Below are 17,669 nucleotides of genomic sequence, written 5' to 3' on the forward strand. Positions count from 1 at the left end.
GAACTCTACCCTCTAGGTCCCTCTGGCTGGTCTAAGAATTAAATTGACATGAGACAGAATCACAGGAGAAAACCAAATCTTAATAACACGTATACGTAGGAGAAACCCAGGAAAATTGAGTAACTCTCCAAAATGGTTGAAGCCACCACCTTAAATACCATCTTCAGCTAAAGACAAAGGAGGATGTTGAGGGTAGTGGTTTGGGATTCCAAAGGGGAGGAAGGCAATTTACATGGAGCTGGAAAAGCAAATGTTTGCTAAACAAATGTTTGTGGGGCCATCTGTAGACATGTGACCTGAGAGACAGAACTTGGATAAAAATAGGCTTAGCAAGGACCCTCCCAGTCTACCTATACCCAGAGTTATCTATGGTGATGGCTTGTCCTGGGGACAGGCCTTCTATCTTAAATTCTTTTAGGTAGTTAGGGGGAAGGCCAAAGTTTCTTTCAGAGTCTTTTGTTCTTAAAAATAATCATCCACTGGTGGATATTTATCCCAAGAACATGAAAACACAAATACATAAAGATACATGCACCCCTGTGTTCATCGCAGCATTATTCACAATAGCTAAGACTTGGAAGCAACCTAGGTGCCCATCAAGGGACCAATGGGTGAAGAAGATGTGGTATATACACACAACGGAATACTACTCAGCTATAAGAAACAATGAAATCTGGCCCTTTGTGACAACATGGATGGACCCTGAGGGCATTATGCTAACTGAAATAAGTCAGAGGGAGAAAGTCAAATAGCATACGATCTCACTCATAAGTAGAAGATAAAAATGACAACAAAAAAAAACATAGCAACAGAGATTGGATTGGTGGTTACCAGTGGGGAAGCGGGGAGGGAGGAGGGCAAAAGGGGTGATTAGGCACATGTGTGTGGTGGTGGATTGTAATTAGTCTTTGGGTGGTGAACACGTTGTAATCTACACAGAAATCAAAATATATAACGATGTACACCTGAAATTTATATAATGTTATAAACCACTGTTACTGCAATAAAAAAAGAATTTAAAAAATCAAACCAGAGACACATTTTTGGGTGGCAAATTCTGATCCCCCACAGCATTAATAACAATGACTACTACTACTGCTACTACCATTTTCTGAGGACCTACTTTACAGAGCGGTGCTGTGTGCTATCCATCTTTCAGCCTTCAGTCCTGACTCCCCCACCATGCCAATCCAAAGTAAATGTTTGAATAATCAAGTTACATTATCTACTCCCTGCTTAAGACCCTTTTAGCCTTACAGTTAAAGTTCAGACTCCTTAGCAGGACATGCAAGGCTGTGTGATTGTCTGTTCCAGCTTTATCCTTGGATACGTCCTACAAGCATCCACAGCCATATTGAACTATTTCTACAACGGGTAAGAAAAACTCAAGAGTGTCCCTTTGTGCACCCCTTCCCCAACAGATCACATCTTTCCTTCCCACTTTTCTGCTGTATTTTGTCTACGTTTCTACTATACCACTTTTCCTCCCAAATTGCATGTATTTCTTTACATCTTTCCCTCCGCCTGGACTTTGAAGCCCCTGTGGTGCTACTACGTCCTCTTCATCTTAAAATTCACTTTGTTTATTCATTCATTTAGTCAACAGATATTAATTTAGCATCCACTTGGTACTGAGCTCTAGAGTGTCAATACTACTTGATTCCTTTGAAGAGTTTCCAGTCTAATTAGAGCCTCAGCACCAACTACCTACAGCGAGCAGGCACTTAGTAGGTGTATAGTGAATAAATCAATGAATTAACTTGTTCCGATCAGTGCGCAGCCAGAGTCTCTCCAAAGGGTAACTCTGGACAAAGGCACTTACAGACACCGGTAGAATTATTATCTTCTCTCCTGGCCCTAGTTTTCATTCAATAACATCACTTTCTAACAAGAGCTAGCCAACTTTTTCTGTCGGGAGCCAGACTAAGTATTTCCAGCAGTGTGGGCTACACGGGCATCGTCGCAACGGCTCAGTCCTCCTTCTTCGCCCCGGGGTGCGGAGTGACAGCAGCTGGGGACAGCGCCTGAGCAAGTTAGGGGGCCGGGCGCCAACACGACTTTATGGACAGGGCTGACAGCGGAATTCATAGCATTTTCACGAAATATCATCCTTTTGATTTTTTCCCAAACATTCCAAATGTAGAACGTTCTTAGCTTGTGGGCCTTTAACAGGCGGCGGACGGGATTTGGGCTCAGGTCGTAGCCGGCTGGCGTGTAGTTTAGAAAGGTCCGGATTTTAAAAAATGCAAACTTAAATTAAATACACATACACTACTCTGGTGGATAACCGTCTCTGCTGCAGGCTGAGCGGAAAGCGTTGGTGTGTTAACACGTTGACTCCGGTCACAGGGACTGGAAGACCCTGCCCCCCGCGACCCGGCCGCGCAACCCCGGGACGCGCCCGCGCGCCCCCCGGCGCCGCCCCGCTGGCTTCCGGGCGCGGGCGCGCAGACGCACGGCCGCGTCCCCACCAATCTCGACCCTCGCGGCGCCCCGTCCGGCGCGGAAGAGCCGGCGTGAGAGGCCGCTCGGCGGCGGCGGCGCGGATGGCGGACTCGCGACCGTTCTGCGTGGCCGAGGAGCGTAGCGGCCACTGCGCCGTGGTGGACGGAAACTGCCTCTACGTGTGGGGGGGCTACGTGGTAAGGGGAAGAGGCGGGCCGCCCCGCCCCGCCGGCCCCGCCCCTCGGCCGCGCGCCCGCCCCCGGCTCCGCTCAGGCCCCGACCCCGCCGCGCCGTGCGTCCCGCGGCCGCCCTGGGGCTCCGCGCGCTCGGGGGATCGCGCTCGGGGGTGGGGGGTCGCGGTCGGGGGTATGGGGGCCGCGCTCGTGGGTGGGGGGGCCGCGCTCGGGGGGCGGCGCTCTGGGGGGGTCCGCACTCTGGGGGCCGCGCTCAGGGGCGAGAGGCGCGCTGGGCGCCGTGCGCAGTTGGTGCCTCTGTCCCTGTCGGCGGACGAGGTGGCGCGGCGCCTCGGTTCGTACCGTGCTGAGCCTTGTTTCGTGGCGGTCCCTTGCCAGTGGGTCGTCACCAAGCTCTCTCCGAGTCTCCAGAGAGACTCACCTTAGCGACAACGTACCGAAGAGCTGTACGCCCGCAAGTTCTACCTGCCGTGGAGGTTTGACCGCGCGTGTGCGCTTTGTTTCTGGCGTCATAGGATTGCAGACTCAAGGATGCTGAAGCTGGAGGGCAGTGCAGACGTAGATGCCAGCCCCTTTAGTTTACACGTAGGACACTCGCGGGCCATCTGCAAGTTCTGCTGGGAGTAGACCCTGCGTCTCCTGACTCTCCATCCTGTTTTGTGACACGTGTAACGTGGCTGAGTCACCCACTGAAATAAAGTACATGCCGTCTGTGTGACATGATCCTCGGATGCGAGTGGGTTTTTGCTGTTTTGTTTGTTTATTTTTGATTTGGTGCAGTATCAGGACGGGAAAATGAGAACTAACCTTTGAGTGCCTACTATACCCGGCATGTGCTAGGAACTCTTGTCCCTAATCTTATATAATCCTATCATATCTTGTAAGGTGAGTCCTTTTAAAAATAAGGACGATGAGTCAGTGAGAGTGAGTAACTTTAATGGCCGTTTGACCTTGAGGCCACCAGATTCCACCCCAGGTATATTGGATTTCCGAAGGCTATATTTTTCCCATGATAAGTGACATAAATTAGATGACTGTACTTTCTTAATGTCTAGTATTTGCACCCTTTGTTCCTGATGACAAAGTAGTCCAGATATAGTGATGGTTTTATGCAGAAGAATATTTTGATTGTTTTTGAGCTCTGCTACTTAAAAATGTAGAGGTGTCAAACTTCATCTGTTACATTGATTCTTAATATGGCAAAAGTTGTGAAAAAAATTTCACTTAAAAATATTAATCTGTAATATCTCATGTTTGGGACAGTATAGATTTCTTTCGGGCCCCTAAGTGAAATGTCTGGATTTTTTATATCTCATTTTAATCTTGAAAATTGTGTAATCAGTTAAATTCCAGTTCTTCAGGTGGCAGTGAAAAGAAGTACTTCTTTTCCTCCTACTTGTTGATCCAATGAGTAGCGTGCTGTAAGAACTGCCCTGGAAAGTACCTCAGATTGAGATTGTCTGCTGCTTTTTAAATTCCAGGGATTATCAGCGGTTAAATAGGTCTAAGGCATAAGTGGAAGGAAAGGAGAGTGGGAGGCAAAAAAGAAGGCATGGCATGTCATGAGAAAATATAGACTCCTTCTGACAGTTGTTTTATTCAGACCCTTCTGAACAGAGGATAGCTAAAAGGCCCTGGAAGCTGGAGGTAATCCGGTAGTCAATAGTTAAGAAGAATGAACAGCTAATTTCTGATTATTTGTTCCAGTCACAATTTTCCTCCTCATTAACACAATGTGTGTCAAAATTGACAGACATATTTTATATCCTAAAACTTGAATGGCCCACCAATATCTGTCTAAATTACTTATTACTCTTGTCAAACATATCCTAAAGAACGCTGTGTCTGAAAACAGCCCTGCCTCTAGAGCTAGGAGCGGCTGAGCTGAGTTAGTGGTAAATTCTTATTGGTACCAGAATATTCTTTTGCTCCTGGTTCTTCCCTATCCTTTCCACATAACTGAAGTCCATACAAACTTTAATGCGCTAGTAGGAACATTTAAAAGTTGTGAACAGTTTTCCCAAATTTTGGAGGAAAAGCACAGTGTCTTAGCATGTTTGCAGATGATATCTTTCTTCTTAGGGCTTAATAATATGAACAGTTTTGTGTCGATAATACAGTTGATCTTATTACACCTTTCTCTGAACTTTTCCTTAGAGAACATATCTGCATAAATATGCTTAATACATGTTTCTGTTATGGATATGGACTTAAAGGGAAGAAAGATCAATTCAGAAAGTGTTTGAAAAGAATCGAGGTGGGAGGCTTACAGTGCCAGACATTAAAACGTCACAATACGATAATAATTAAATCAGTGCTCCAGATGCAAGTTGAGATAGATGATGGAATGGAAGTTACATAAACGGCCAAGCATGTAAGACTATTTTGTATTTAAAAGGTAGCATTTCAATTCTGGAAAAACAACTGCTTATTCAGTAAATAGTCCTGGGATGCCTGGAGGAACATAATATTGGAGCCTTAGGATTGAAGAGTTAAATGTAGAAAAATTAAGCTATACAATACCAGCAGAAAATGCGTGACTTTTGTAAAATCTTGAGTTGGAAAAAGAAAAACTGAATTGGGAAAAACTATAAAAGAAAAGATTGGCAGATCAAACTCTTAAAGAATTAAAAACTGTGATTTTTAAACACCATAAAATAAGAAGGCAAATGACAAACTGCGGAAAATATTTGCATAATGCATATATGATAATGCATAATGCATAAATGATAAGCAAAGGTCCTGTAAAAATAAAGATTAATATCTCCATTGAAATTGAGCATTGGATATATATAAGCAATTTGCAGAAGAAATACAAATATAATATGAATCAAAGAAACCCAGCTGAAAATAACGAGGTTTTTCTTCTCCAATTTGCAAAGGTTGAAAAGAATTTTTGAGAAGAGCATGGGGAAATGAATTACTGGAACACTGGTAGGGGGAGTACAAATTTGTGTAACCTTTTAGAGGAGAAATTTAGCACTGTGTATCAAAAGCTGTAAGGGGCCAGCCCAGTGGCATAGTGGTTATGTTTGCACACCCTGCTTTGGCAGCCCGGAGTTCATGGGTTCGGTTCCTGGGTGCTGACCTACACACTGCTCATCGAGTCATGCTGTGGTGGCATCCCACATACAAAATAGAGGAAGATGGGCACAGATCTTAGCTCAGTGACAATCTTCCTCACGAAAAAGAAAAAAAGCCTTAACTGTGTATTCTCTTTAAGGTAATAGTTACACTTTATGTATTCATAGATAGCCACACAGGCCACCTATGTCATGTAGAAGACATTTATCCTTTTTAGATGCCCAGAATTTGAACCTTCTTCCTCTATTTGTAGTATCCTCCACTGAGTGAGCCTTGTTGGAGTATCTATTTTAGTTGTCTGACTAGCTCCTCTCTACCCCTATAGGATGTAGCCAGGGATTTTGTTCCCTATTGTATCCTCAGTCTCCAGAACTGGGTATTCCTCATAGTGGATGCCCAATAAAAAGAACCTGGTGCCAGGGACTCACTTTTCCAGGCTCCCTTGCAGCTAGGTTGTGGGTGGGTGGCTTCAACTCAGTTAGTTAGATAAATCTGTGCTACATCTGGACTCAGGAGTAAAGATGTAAAAATCAGGACCTGAAGAGGATTTTTACCCAGTGATAGAATTTGAAGGAAGATCAAGGTCCCTGGCAGAAGAGGTGGTGCTACCAGCTAGAGTGTGATGCTCGCCAGACCTGTTCTGTGCTGGGTTTCAGGCTTTGCTCCTCCTTGCACAGATCTGGCTGGTTCTCCAGCCTCCTTGATGATTCTGTGAGCCACTTCATATTCATTTCTTACAATTTTATTTTCTTAATTTTTGAAGTTGAAATGTTTCTACAAAAGAACGTATAAAATAAGTATCATTTAGAGGTAAACATCTGCTTACCTTCCAGGTTAAGAAATTAACTAGAACGAGTACCTCAGAAGCTTCCTGTTTATCTTCACTGATCACATTGGTCCTCACACCCCACAGGAGGCCACTCTCCTTATTTCTGGTTAATCAGTCTTTTCTCTATAGGTTTACCACTCGTGTATGTATATCGAAAGAATGTTATTTGCTTTTGGAGTCACAGCATATGTTTTCTTTTGTGACCTAATACTTTCAGTCAACATTATGCTTTTAGACTCAGACCTTACTTGTATCAGCTGGTGTGCGCTTGCGTGGCTGGGCCTCTTTTCATGTGGTGTTCATTCTGGTTGGTCAGTGCTTGTGCTCCCCACTTATTAAATATTTTGAAATCATTCCTGGATTCATTCATTTGACGTGTGTCCTGTATAATATTCTACTGTGTGAATTTACTGCAGTTTATTTCTCTGTTCCACTATTGATGAAGATTTGAATGTTTATGATGTTTTGCTGTTATAGGCAGTGCTACATTGAGCATTCTTACAACATGTCTCCTATTGTACGTGCACAAGGGCGTGCACATCCTCTGGGGCATACACCAAGGGATGGAATGCTTGGTCACCTAGTACACGCATCTCCAGCCTTACCTGGAAACATCACTTTCCTAAATATTTGTATCAATTTACCCTCCCACTAGCCTCCTCCTTGCTCCACATCCTTGACAACATTTGGTGCTGTCTGGCCTTATATTTTTTGCCAACCCAGTGAGTGTAACATATTTCTCTGTGGTTTTTGTTTGCATTTCCCTGATTACTAATAAAGTTGAGTGTCTTATTGTAACTTATGAACTAGTATTTGTGTTTTCGGTAAAAATGCTGGTTCATGTCTTTTGCTCCCTTGTCTATTGGGTTATTTGTCTTTCCTTACTGATTTGTAGGAATTCTTTAAATATATAGTTATATGAGTTGAATATGTCTTCTCAGTTTGTAGCTCATCTTTTTTTTTTTTTTTTTTTTGAGGAAGATTAGCCCTGAGCTAACATCTGCTGCCAATCCTCCTCTTTTTGCTGAGGAAGACTGGCCCAGAGCTAACATCTGTGCCCATCTTCCTCTACTTTGTATGTGGGATGCCTACCACAGCATGGCTTGCCAAGCAGTGCCATGTCCACACCTGGGATCCGAACTGGCTAACCTGGGCCGCCGAAGTGGAACGTGCACTTAACCACTGCGCCACCCGGCCTGCCCCTGTAGCTCATCTTTGTTCTTTCTTGATGATTGTCTTTTGTTCAACAGAAGTTCTTAGTTTTAATGTAATTTCAATCTTCCTGAATGCTTTGTGCTTTCTGCATCTTATTTAGGAAATCTTTCCCAATGTGGAGATCACCAAGTCTCCTATATTGTCTTCTAAACAGTTTTGCCTTCCGTGTTAATTTCTTTTTAATCTGAATGTTTTATTTGGTTGGTTTAAGGTAGGGATCTGATTTCATTATGTTTTCCACGTGGATGACCACTTGTCCACGTGTCCTACGTTGAGTAGTGTCCCCTTTCCCAGCTAGTATGCAGACTTGGTCTGTCGTACATCAAGTTTTCATGCTTGTGTGATCTGTTTCTAGGTTCTTTATTCTGTTCACTTGGTCTGTTTGTTTGTTCTTGTGCCAGAACCACATTATCTGCTTTAGAATACCTTTATTAGAGTCTAAATGTTGAGTTATAAAAGCCCCAGCTGCACTCTATCTTGTTCTTGTTCTTCAGGGATATTTTGGTGATTTAGGGCCCTTTGTTCTTTTGTATAAATTTTCTTCACTGTTTTTTATTTTGGTAAAATATATAAAACATAAAATTTGCTATTTAAACTGTAGTTTAGCATACAATTCATTGACATTAATTCAGTTCACAATGTTTTATGATGTTACCACCATCTAGTTCCAAAACTCTTCATTACTTCAAATAGAAACTCTGTATCCATTATGCGATCACTCCCCCGCCCTCTTCCTCCAGTCCCTGGTAACTTCTAATCTGTAAAGTCACTTAGGCCTGGTACCTACTTTGTGGAGAGGTTTTAAATCTCTGATTCAGTCCATTTAAAGCTATAGGATTGTTCACATTTTCTGTTTTTTCTTGAATCAGGCTTGATAAAGTTCCCTCACCCCCACCTCCACCCCCCAGAGTCTGTCCATTTCATTTAGGTTTTAAAATTTGTTGGCATGCACTTAAGTTGTTCATAACACTCTTGGTTTAATCTCTGCAGTACCCACAGCTACGTCCCCTTTTTCATTCCTACAATTGCTTAATGGTCCTTCCTTTCCCCACCAGATTGAATAATCTTCCTGGAGGTCTATCAGCCTTCTGAAACACCAGCTTTTGCTTTGCTTAATCCTCTGTTTGTTTGTTTTTTTAAATTTCATCAATATCTGCTTTTTATTCTATCCTACTTTCTATGGGTTTATTATGCTGTTATTTCTTGAACTTCTAAAGTTGGATGTTCAACTCATTCTTTCTGAGACTTTTTAATTCTTCAATGTAGATATGTAAGGCTATAAATTCTCTTCTAAAGTATCTCTTTGGCTGTATTCCTAAAGTTTTGATAAGCAGTATTTTGTCATTTTACAGTTCTAATATTTTCTACTTTCCATTGTTATTTCTTATTTGACCCATAAGTTGTTTAGGAAGATATTTTAAATTTCTAAACATATGGCATTTTTATAGTGAACTTTCTGTTATTAATTTCTAACTTGTGTTGTGCTTAGAGAATGTGGCTATATCCATCTGATATCAGTCCTTTGGAATATGTCAAAGTGTGCTTTAAAGACTAGTGTGTGATCAATGTTCAGAAATATACCATTTGTTCTTATAAAGAATACATGTTCTAATTATTGGGTGAAGTGTTTTATGTATGTCCATTTTGTCAACCTTGCTAGTTGTACTTTTGAATCTCCTATATCCTTAATGATTATTTTATGTCCTGTTCTGTCAGTTACTGTAACAGGTATTAAAAACCCCTGCTCTGACTGTAGATTTGTTAGTTTTTCCCTGTGGTCCTGTCAGTTTTTACTTTATATGCTTGTTTAGGCTAACTTTTGGGTGTATATGAATTTAGAATTGTTATATCTTTTGGTTGATCTAACATTTTGTTAATTAGTAATGATCCTCTTTATCAACAGTAGTAATGTTATTTGCCTTAAAATTTATTTTGCAAATATTAATGCAGCTATACCAGCACGGTGTATCTTTTTCTCCCTTCTGATGGAAACTTTGTATATCTTTATATTTTATTTTATTTTATTTTTTATTTTTTTTAAGATTGGCACCTGAGCTAACATCTGTTGCCAGTCTTCTTTCTTTCTTTTTTTTCTTCTTCTTCTCCCCAGAGCCCCCCCAGTACATAGTTGTATATTTTAGTTGTAGGTCCTTCTGGCTCTGCTATGTGGGATGCCGCCTCAGCATGGTATGTCCGCACCCGGGATCTGAACGAGAGAAACCCTGGGCCACCTAAGTGGAGCATATGAACTTAACCACTCAGCCATGGGGATGGCCCCTGTATATCTTTATGTTTTAGATGTATGTCTTATAACATCAAAATAGCTGCATCTTATTTTTATGCAGTCTAGCACATATGTATTTTATCTGGAGAGTTCAGTCTATTTTCACTTAATGTATTTCTGACATAATTTTTTCATCAGATGTGCTTTATATGTGCCCCACTCTCTTTCTCCTCCCCCTCCTCCTCCTTCTTTAACTTTCTTATTATGAGGATTGTTCTCTTTCCATTTTTTTCTCTTTGTTTGTATAGAAGTATATGATTTATTTCTAGCCATCTTTTAGGTACTCTCTTTATTTAAATGCAAATACTTCACAAAGTTCAAGGTTAATAATCTTCCTTCTTCCCTTCAAGTTCAAGAACTTGAGAAAGTTAAGTCTGATCACCCATTTCCCTGGTTCTTTCCTGTTTCCCCCTCAAATTAGGCATCAAGAAAAGTTTAGCTGTTTTTTTATGTTTAAATTTACCCACACATTTACCAATATTTTATCATATTCCTTGTTGCATTTCAGATCATTTTTCTTTTGCCTAAAGTAGCACAGCTATTGGAATTTCTTTAAAGGAGGGTCTATTCTTGGCCAACTGTCTTAGTTTTTGTTTGTCTGAAAATTTCTTTATTTCACCTGGATTCTTAAAATATATTTTCACTATGTATACAATTCTAGGTTGACAGTTACTTTATTAAACACATTGGTTAATATTACTTAATCTTGTATTGTTGCTAATGAGAATTCAGTCATTAGTTGCCATTCATTTGAAGATGATTTGTCTTTTCTCTGGCAGATTTTAAGAATATATCTTTTTCTTTGATGTTCTGTCATTTTGCTATGATGTCTCCAGGTATGGATTTCTATGTCTTTATCCTGCTTGGAGCTATTTAGGTCTTCTGAGATCTCAAGGATTGATAACTTTCAACAGTTTTGTACAACTCTTCACCTTTGTCTTTTCAAATATTGCCTCTTCCTTATTTTCTCTATTTTGTAATAATATGATGTCCTACTGTAATTCTGATTTGACTTAGTTCTTACATCTGTTTCTCCATGTCTCTTAACTTCTTTTTTGTATATTCTATCTCTCTGGGCCATATTTCTGGAGAAATCAGTTAACTGATTCCGTTTTTAGGGTGACCTTGAAACGAGCAGTTTTAGTGGGATGATGAGCTCAGAAGCCAGATTAATCTGGATTGATGAGGGAATGAGAGGTGAAGCCATGGGGGCCCTGCTGTAGTTAGCTCGGTGTGGGAGTTTTGTTGTGAAGCCAGCAGAGAGATAGGATAAGGAGTCAGGGGAGAGTTTGTTTTGTTTTGTTTTGTTGTTTGAAGAAGATTAGCCCTGAGCTAACTACTGCCAATCCTCCTCTTTTTGCTGAGGAAGACTGGCTCTGAGCTAACATCTGTGCCCATCTTCCTCTACTTTATATGAGGGATGCCTACCACAGCATGGCTTTTACCAAGCAGTGCCATGTCCGCACCTGGGATCCAAACCAGTGGACCCTGGGCCACTGAGAAGCTGAACGTGCGAACTTAATCGCTGCGCCACTGGGCCAACCCCGAGAGTTGTTTTTTTTAAAAAAAGATGAGTGATGTTCAGGCATATTTGGATATTGATAGGAATGATCTAGTAAAGAAGGAAAAGTTGATGATGTAGAAAAGGAGGGATAATTTAGGAGTGGAATCTCTTGAGAAAGTGGGAAGGAACGAGGTCCAAGTTTTTCACTTCTGTGCTACATTTGTGGTTTTGCACCGCCCCTTTTAAAGATTAGTGAAAGGGGCTTGTGTTTAACTCAGGCTGAGGCGAGCACACAGTCGGTTTAGCAGGTATTCACTTACCCACCCACTCGCTCACTCAATCAACAAATATTCCATTTGCCTTTTATGCGCTGTGCACTGTGCTCGGCTCTGGGAACAGAATTATAACAGGATAAACATGCTCTCATGAAGCTTATAGGTTAGTGGTGGTGGTGGGTGGGTGGGGTACAGATAGAGGACTTTGAAGAGAGGTATGGGACTGTATGAGAGCATTTAATAGGGACTGTTATCCTTTACCCTCATTCTGGGAGGTTAGAGAAGCAACATTTAAACCAGTTCACAAAGAAGGAGTATTTGGCCAGGCACATTCCAGGAGAGCCTTCCAGGAGAGAGGAGCATCAGTGCAGGCCCTGTTGCAGCAAGGACCTCGCCAAGGTTTAGGAACTGAGAGAAGACTAGAGCGTGAGCGAGAGGCCAGATGAACTGCCGAGGGACAGCGGGTGCCAGAGCGCGCTCTCTAGGGACTCTAGACTGTTCTGAGAGCAGCCGGGCAGCACGGCGGGGGCTTAGGCAGAATTGTGACAGGCCCATTTTATCTATTATATCATTATAGCATCATAATATTTCTGTTGTAAACAGGTACACACGAGGCTACTGGAGCCTGGTGCCGTTAAACTGTGTAGTTGTACAATTAACTCCTCTTCTTACAGGTATTCTTAATTTAGCCATCTCAGTCAAACACAAGTGGAAGTTTCCTCAAATTAATAAAATGGATTTCTGCTTTATGTGTGTGTGTGAGAGAGAGAGTACCTATTAGTCAAGGTACTGTTTAAATTTAACATAGCAATGAGAAAATTAGGTAAATCTACTTAGCCGTGAATACTTTGTACATCATACAGTCTTAGAAATTCTTAAACTGCTATCTTTTAAAAACGAGCTATTTTTTAATTATTTTATAGATTCTAACAGTTTATGATAGATTTATGTGAGGATTGTTTTTAACTCCTAAGTGTTTTAACTTAATATAAGTAAGATTATTATTCTATTCTTATTTCTCTTTTCATCATAAATGTCAGAATGTACTGTTCTGTTTATATCAACTTTAGAGATTATTCAGATTCAGAGTTGTCATTTTGACTAGTTAAATTTATCTTGATCCTTAGCTTCTGTATTTAATGCACGCCTAACACTATGCCCTGCGCATAGTAGGCACTCAAAAACTATGTTCCATGAATCAAAGTCTCTGACACAGTCTCCTCATTATACCTTATAAAAATGTCCTTCCTAAATTCCTTCCCTTCACCCAAAACATACTGTCCTTTTTTGATATTCCTTTTCTTCCTGGCTTTATAGTCTTCAGTATTCTGCTCGGAGTGTTATTATTTTGCTCTCTTCCCTTCCTCAGAATCTGCTTCTAAGGTTTCATTGCCCTGAGTCTTTTTCTTGAGACTCATGTACTTGCTATTTTGAATTCTAAACCTTTATCGTCTGCCCATCGTCTCTTAAAAAATGTCTTACTCTCCTTCTCTTTTGACCTATCGTTATATTGAAAAAACCGTGTATGAGCTTCTTTATGATTTTGTGGTTTGCAGTGTTTTAATTTCAGTTTTCCCATCCTGAGGAACTATTTAATTGTTACTATGTATGGATAAACATAATTTTATGTATTCTGTGTTTTTAGTCTATTGAAGACAATGAAGTATATTTGCCTAATGATGAAATTTGGACCTATGATATTGATAGTGGGTTGTGGTAAGTATTTTAAATTGCAGAATGTCCAATCTTAATGTCTGTTGTAAATGTTCTCTTAGATGACAGGGAACGTCAGACCCACTGAGAACACACTGCAGCATTCCCTGTCTTTCTTCTTTTCCTTCAATGCTTTCTTCTCTCTGGCTCTTTCTTTCCCCTGCTCCCTTCCTCTCCCCACTCTGTCCTTTACCATTCCTCTCAAGACTAAGGCTGTCTCTGAAGACTTTGCTCTGTTGTATTAATTCATTCCCAATTCTGGTGACACGTGGAGATTTTATAATTTTTTTCCCAGTAGGTTGAAAAATCTACCGTGGATCTTCTTAGAGTTTTTACAGTATTGGCTACATTTACATTTTAATTGTAACTGCCAGTGACAGTTTTCATTGAGAAAGTAGCCATGGAGTTCAAAGGGAATTTTAATTTGCCTTTCTGGAAAGTGATGGGATTCCATGTTATTCTTGCTGCAGGACAATGCACCTCATGGAAGGAGAGCTCCCCACCTCCATGTCAGGAAGTTGTGGAGCTTGCGTTCATGGAAAGCTGTACATTTTTGGAGGATATGATGACAAAGGATACAGCAATCGAGTAATATTTTCTTTCAATTCAGGAGTGCAGCAAAATGTAATATTCAATGTATCACTTCATCTCGTGAGTTTATAAATATTTTAAAAAGAAAATATATGTCACGAGTCTTATGTTTATGATCATACATTCTTAAAGAGAGTGAAAACGGAGCAGTCCTGCTCTTCTCTTCCCCCACATCCTTCTGCTTCAGAATTAACTGCATCCTTAGTTAACTGTGTATTTAGTTAATATCCACAGGGCAAGAGAATGATGGGAAATGATCTATTTCAGTATGTTTTATATATCATTTTTGCTTCTAAAACATAGTCTCATTTTCATTAACTCTACAATTAAAATTTTTAAAAAGAAAAAAGTAATATTTTTGGATCATATATCCCTCAGATATGGACTTACTTTTCAAATGCCCTGTCTGCTAATGGTGTTCTCCTCTTTTAAAAGCTTTATTTTGTTAATTTGCGAACAAGAGATGGAACCTATGTTTGGAAAAAAATCACCAGCTTTGAAGGACAACCACCCACACCACGTGATAAACTTTCTTGCTGGGTATACAAAGACAGGTAATGCATCGAACTCATCTCAGGAACTGCCCTTACTAAGGATGAGAGCTTGTGGCCAAAATAGAGAAAACTTGAAAGTCTGAATTTTGTCAAGATAGAATTACAAACTTGTTTTCACGTTGATGGTAATGGCAGTTCTGAATCTGGATGAAGGCCGTGTCATAAAAATAAACATCGTGGAAGCAACAATCTGGTTTTTAACATTAATTTACCTGATGATATTTTCTGAACAATTAATACCTTCACATGGTTCAAAAATAGAAACTGTAGTAAAAGTATGAAGGGAAGGTCTGGCTCCCACTCCCTGTCCCCACCCTCCCTGTCCCACCCCCTGCACAAGTGGCTACTGCTTTAGGATCTTCTGTGTTCTCACAGCAGTGGTTCCCAACTGGTCTGCCACTGGAGTCCCCTGGGGATCCTTTAATCCATCCAAAGCCAGGTGACACCCCAGCCTCAGAAAATTACAGTCTCAGGTGAATGAGTTCTTGAAGCTCCCCAGATGATCCCAAGATGCAGACAAGTTTGGGAACTGCTGCCATCTGTTACTTTATGCAAAGAGAAGCAGATGTGTATGTGCGTGCAGGTGGTGTTAGGGGTGTGGTCCCCTGTTCACCCTCCTCCGTGTACAGGTACCAGCGCACCCTGCACTCTGTTCTGCACCCTGCTGCTTCTCTCAGTTAACAGTATCGCAGAGAGATCCTTCATCTTTCTGTATCCCTAGTTACAAAGCTTGTTCTTGTGTTTTTACAGCTCATACTGTTCTCCTCTGTGGATATACCGTGGTTTACATAGCCTTTCCCCTGCAGAGGAAACCACACTTAGATTGTTTCAATTCCTTTGCCATTACAAACTATGCTTTAATGAATATCTATGTATATATATGATTGCAGATCTGTCTGTTGGATAAAATTCCAGAATTGGATTATAGGGTCAGAGGGTAATGCATTTATGATTTTGATAAATATTTAGTTTACTGGGGCTGCTGTAACAAAGTACCATAAGCTGAGTGGCTTAAACAACAGAAATGGATTGTCTCGCAGTTCTGGAGGTGGAAGTCTGGGGCAAGATGTCAGCAGGAGTGATTCCTTCTCCAAGCTTTGAGGATGAGTCTATTCCGTGCCTCTCCCCTAGCTTCTGGGGAGTGGCTGGCAATCTTTGGCGTTCCTTGGTATCTTGAAGCATCACCCCAATGTCTGCCTTCATCTTCACCTAGCACCTCACCTGTATGTGCCTGTCTGTCTCCAGATTTCTCCTTTTCCTAAGGACACCAGTCACATTGGATTGGCCTACTCTAATGACCTCATTTTAAGTTGATTGCCTCTGTAAAGACCCTGTCTCCAAATAAGGTCACATTCTGAGGTACTGCGGATTAGGACTTCCATATATGAATTTGGGAAGGGACACAATTCAACCCATAATAATAAGTTTTGCCAACTTTTTCTCTACAGAAGTTGTGCTGTTTTGCATTCCCAGCAATGGAGTGCTTATTTCTCCACAGCCTTGCCAAGACTTTGCTGGCAAACTTAGATTTATTTTTGCCAAACTGATGGCAAAATCTTAAAGTCTTACTTTAATTTCTATCATTTTTAAAAAATTTATGTGAGTTTGAATGTATTTTGCTGTGTTTAAGGGCAATTTGTATTTATTTTTCTCTGAACTGTTCACATCCTTTACTAATTATTTTCTGTTTGATTATTGGCATTTATACTCATGATTTTTGGGAGTTAGTTATGTGTTAAGGGGATTACTGTTTCACTGTGATGTGATATGAAAATATTTTTCCCAGTTTGTCATTTGTCTTTTGACTTTGCTTAGAGTGTTTTCTTCCTGCATTAAACAGCTTTTAAAAGTTATTTAGGTAAATTTATCAATAATTTATTTTGTGACTTCTTGATTTTGAGTTTTGATTGCAAAGTCTTTTTCTACTCCAAGATTATAAACTAATTGTCTCATATTTTCCTCTAGTGCTTTTGGCATTTCATTTTTTAGTTTTAAATCATTGATTCATTTGGGACGTATCCTGCAAATGGTATGAGATGTGGATCCAGGTTCGTCTTTTTCTGGATGGCTACCTGTCTCTAAGTCAGTCATTTGAGTTGCCACTTTTCCATGTATTTACTACATTTTCATTGGTATTTGGATCTATTTCTGGCTTTTCGATTCTATTCCATTGATCTTCTGTCTGTTCATGTACAAATACTTCACTGTTTCACATACTGAAGTTTTGTAGAACATTCTTATAGGACTAGCACAAATCGTAAGTGTATAACTTAAATAATTATCACAGACTGAGCTTGCTTATGTAACCACCACCCAAGTAAAGAAATAGAACATCATCACCCCTCTAGAAACCCTCGTTATGTCCACTCCTAGTCTCTATGCCCAGCCTCCTTCCTAAAGGACCCTTATCCTGACTTCTAGCACCCAAAATTAGTTCTTCAGAATCCTATAGAATTTATTCTGTTGTGTTTGGCTTCTTTTACTCAAATTATATTTTTTAGAGTTATCTGTATTGTGTGTACCTCTAGTTTGTTTTCTGTATGTTATTGTATTAAATGAAATACTGTAATATATTTATTCTACTATTGACAGACATTTGGGTCATTTCCACTTTCTGACTCTTGGAATAATACAGCTATGAACAATAGTTTATGTATTTTGACACAGATGGATAAACATTTCTGTTGGGTATATATCTTTTCATTCTCTCAATGGTATAATCTGATGAACCAAAGATTTTAATTTTAATTTTATTATTATTTTTTAAAGATTTTATTTTTCCTTTTTCTCCCCAAAGTCCCCCGGTACATAGTTGTATATTTTTAGTTGTGGGTCCTTCTAGTTGTGGCATGTGGGATGCCGTCTCAGCATGGCCTGATGAGCAGTGCCATGTCCACACCCAGGATCTGAACCAGCGAAACCCTGGGCGGCAGAAGCAGAGCGTGCAAACTTAACCACTTGGCCACGGGGCCGGCCCCCAG

General features: G+C 40.5%; 2 protein-coding genes across 9 annotated transcripts in view; one reads left to right on the plus strand and one right to left on the minus strand.

Annotated features, from left to right (window-relative positions):
* The window catches only part of POLE2 (DNA polymerase epsilon 2, accessory subunit), a 39,028-nt gene extending 35,906 nt beyond the window's left edge, over positions 1 to 3,122 (minus strand). Inside the window, exon 1 of the mRNA XM_070588531.1 lies at positions 2,982 to 3,122. The gene's annotated coding sequence lies outside the window, so the exon portion shown is untranslated. The remainder of the gene's footprint in view (positions 1 to 2,981) is intronic.
* The window catches only part of KLHDC1 (kelch domain containing 1), a 49,162-nt gene continuing 33,881 nt past the window's right edge, over positions 2,389 to 17,669 (plus strand). For 3 of the 8 annotated variants that reach the window (XM_070588593.1, XM_070588615.1, XM_070588646.1), the window contains exons 1-4: positions 2,389 to 2,642; positions 13,476 to 13,546; positions 14,014 to 14,131; positions 14,570 to 14,688. In XM_070588593.1, the coding sequence (XP_070444694.1) occupies positions 2,547 to 2,642; positions 13,476 to 13,546; positions 14,014 to 14,131; positions 14,570 to 14,688 (404 nt within the window). In that variant the 5' untranslated portion in view covers positions 2,389 to 2,546. Of the gene's footprint in view, positions 2,643 to 3,154; positions 3,376 to 13,475; positions 13,547 to 14,013; positions 14,195 to 14,569; positions 14,689 to 17,669 lie in introns of those variants that run through there. The other 5 variants (XM_070588626.1, XM_070588591.1, XM_070588635.1 and 2 more) reach the window with 5 other exon arrangements.

The sequence above is a fragment of the Equus przewalskii genome, chromosome 1 (genome assembly GCF_037783145.1).
Source record: "Equus przewalskii isolate Varuska chromosome 1, EquPr2, whole genome shotgun sequence".
NCBI lineage: Eukaryota > Metazoa > Chordata > Mammalia > Perissodactyla > Equidae > Equus > Equus przewalskii.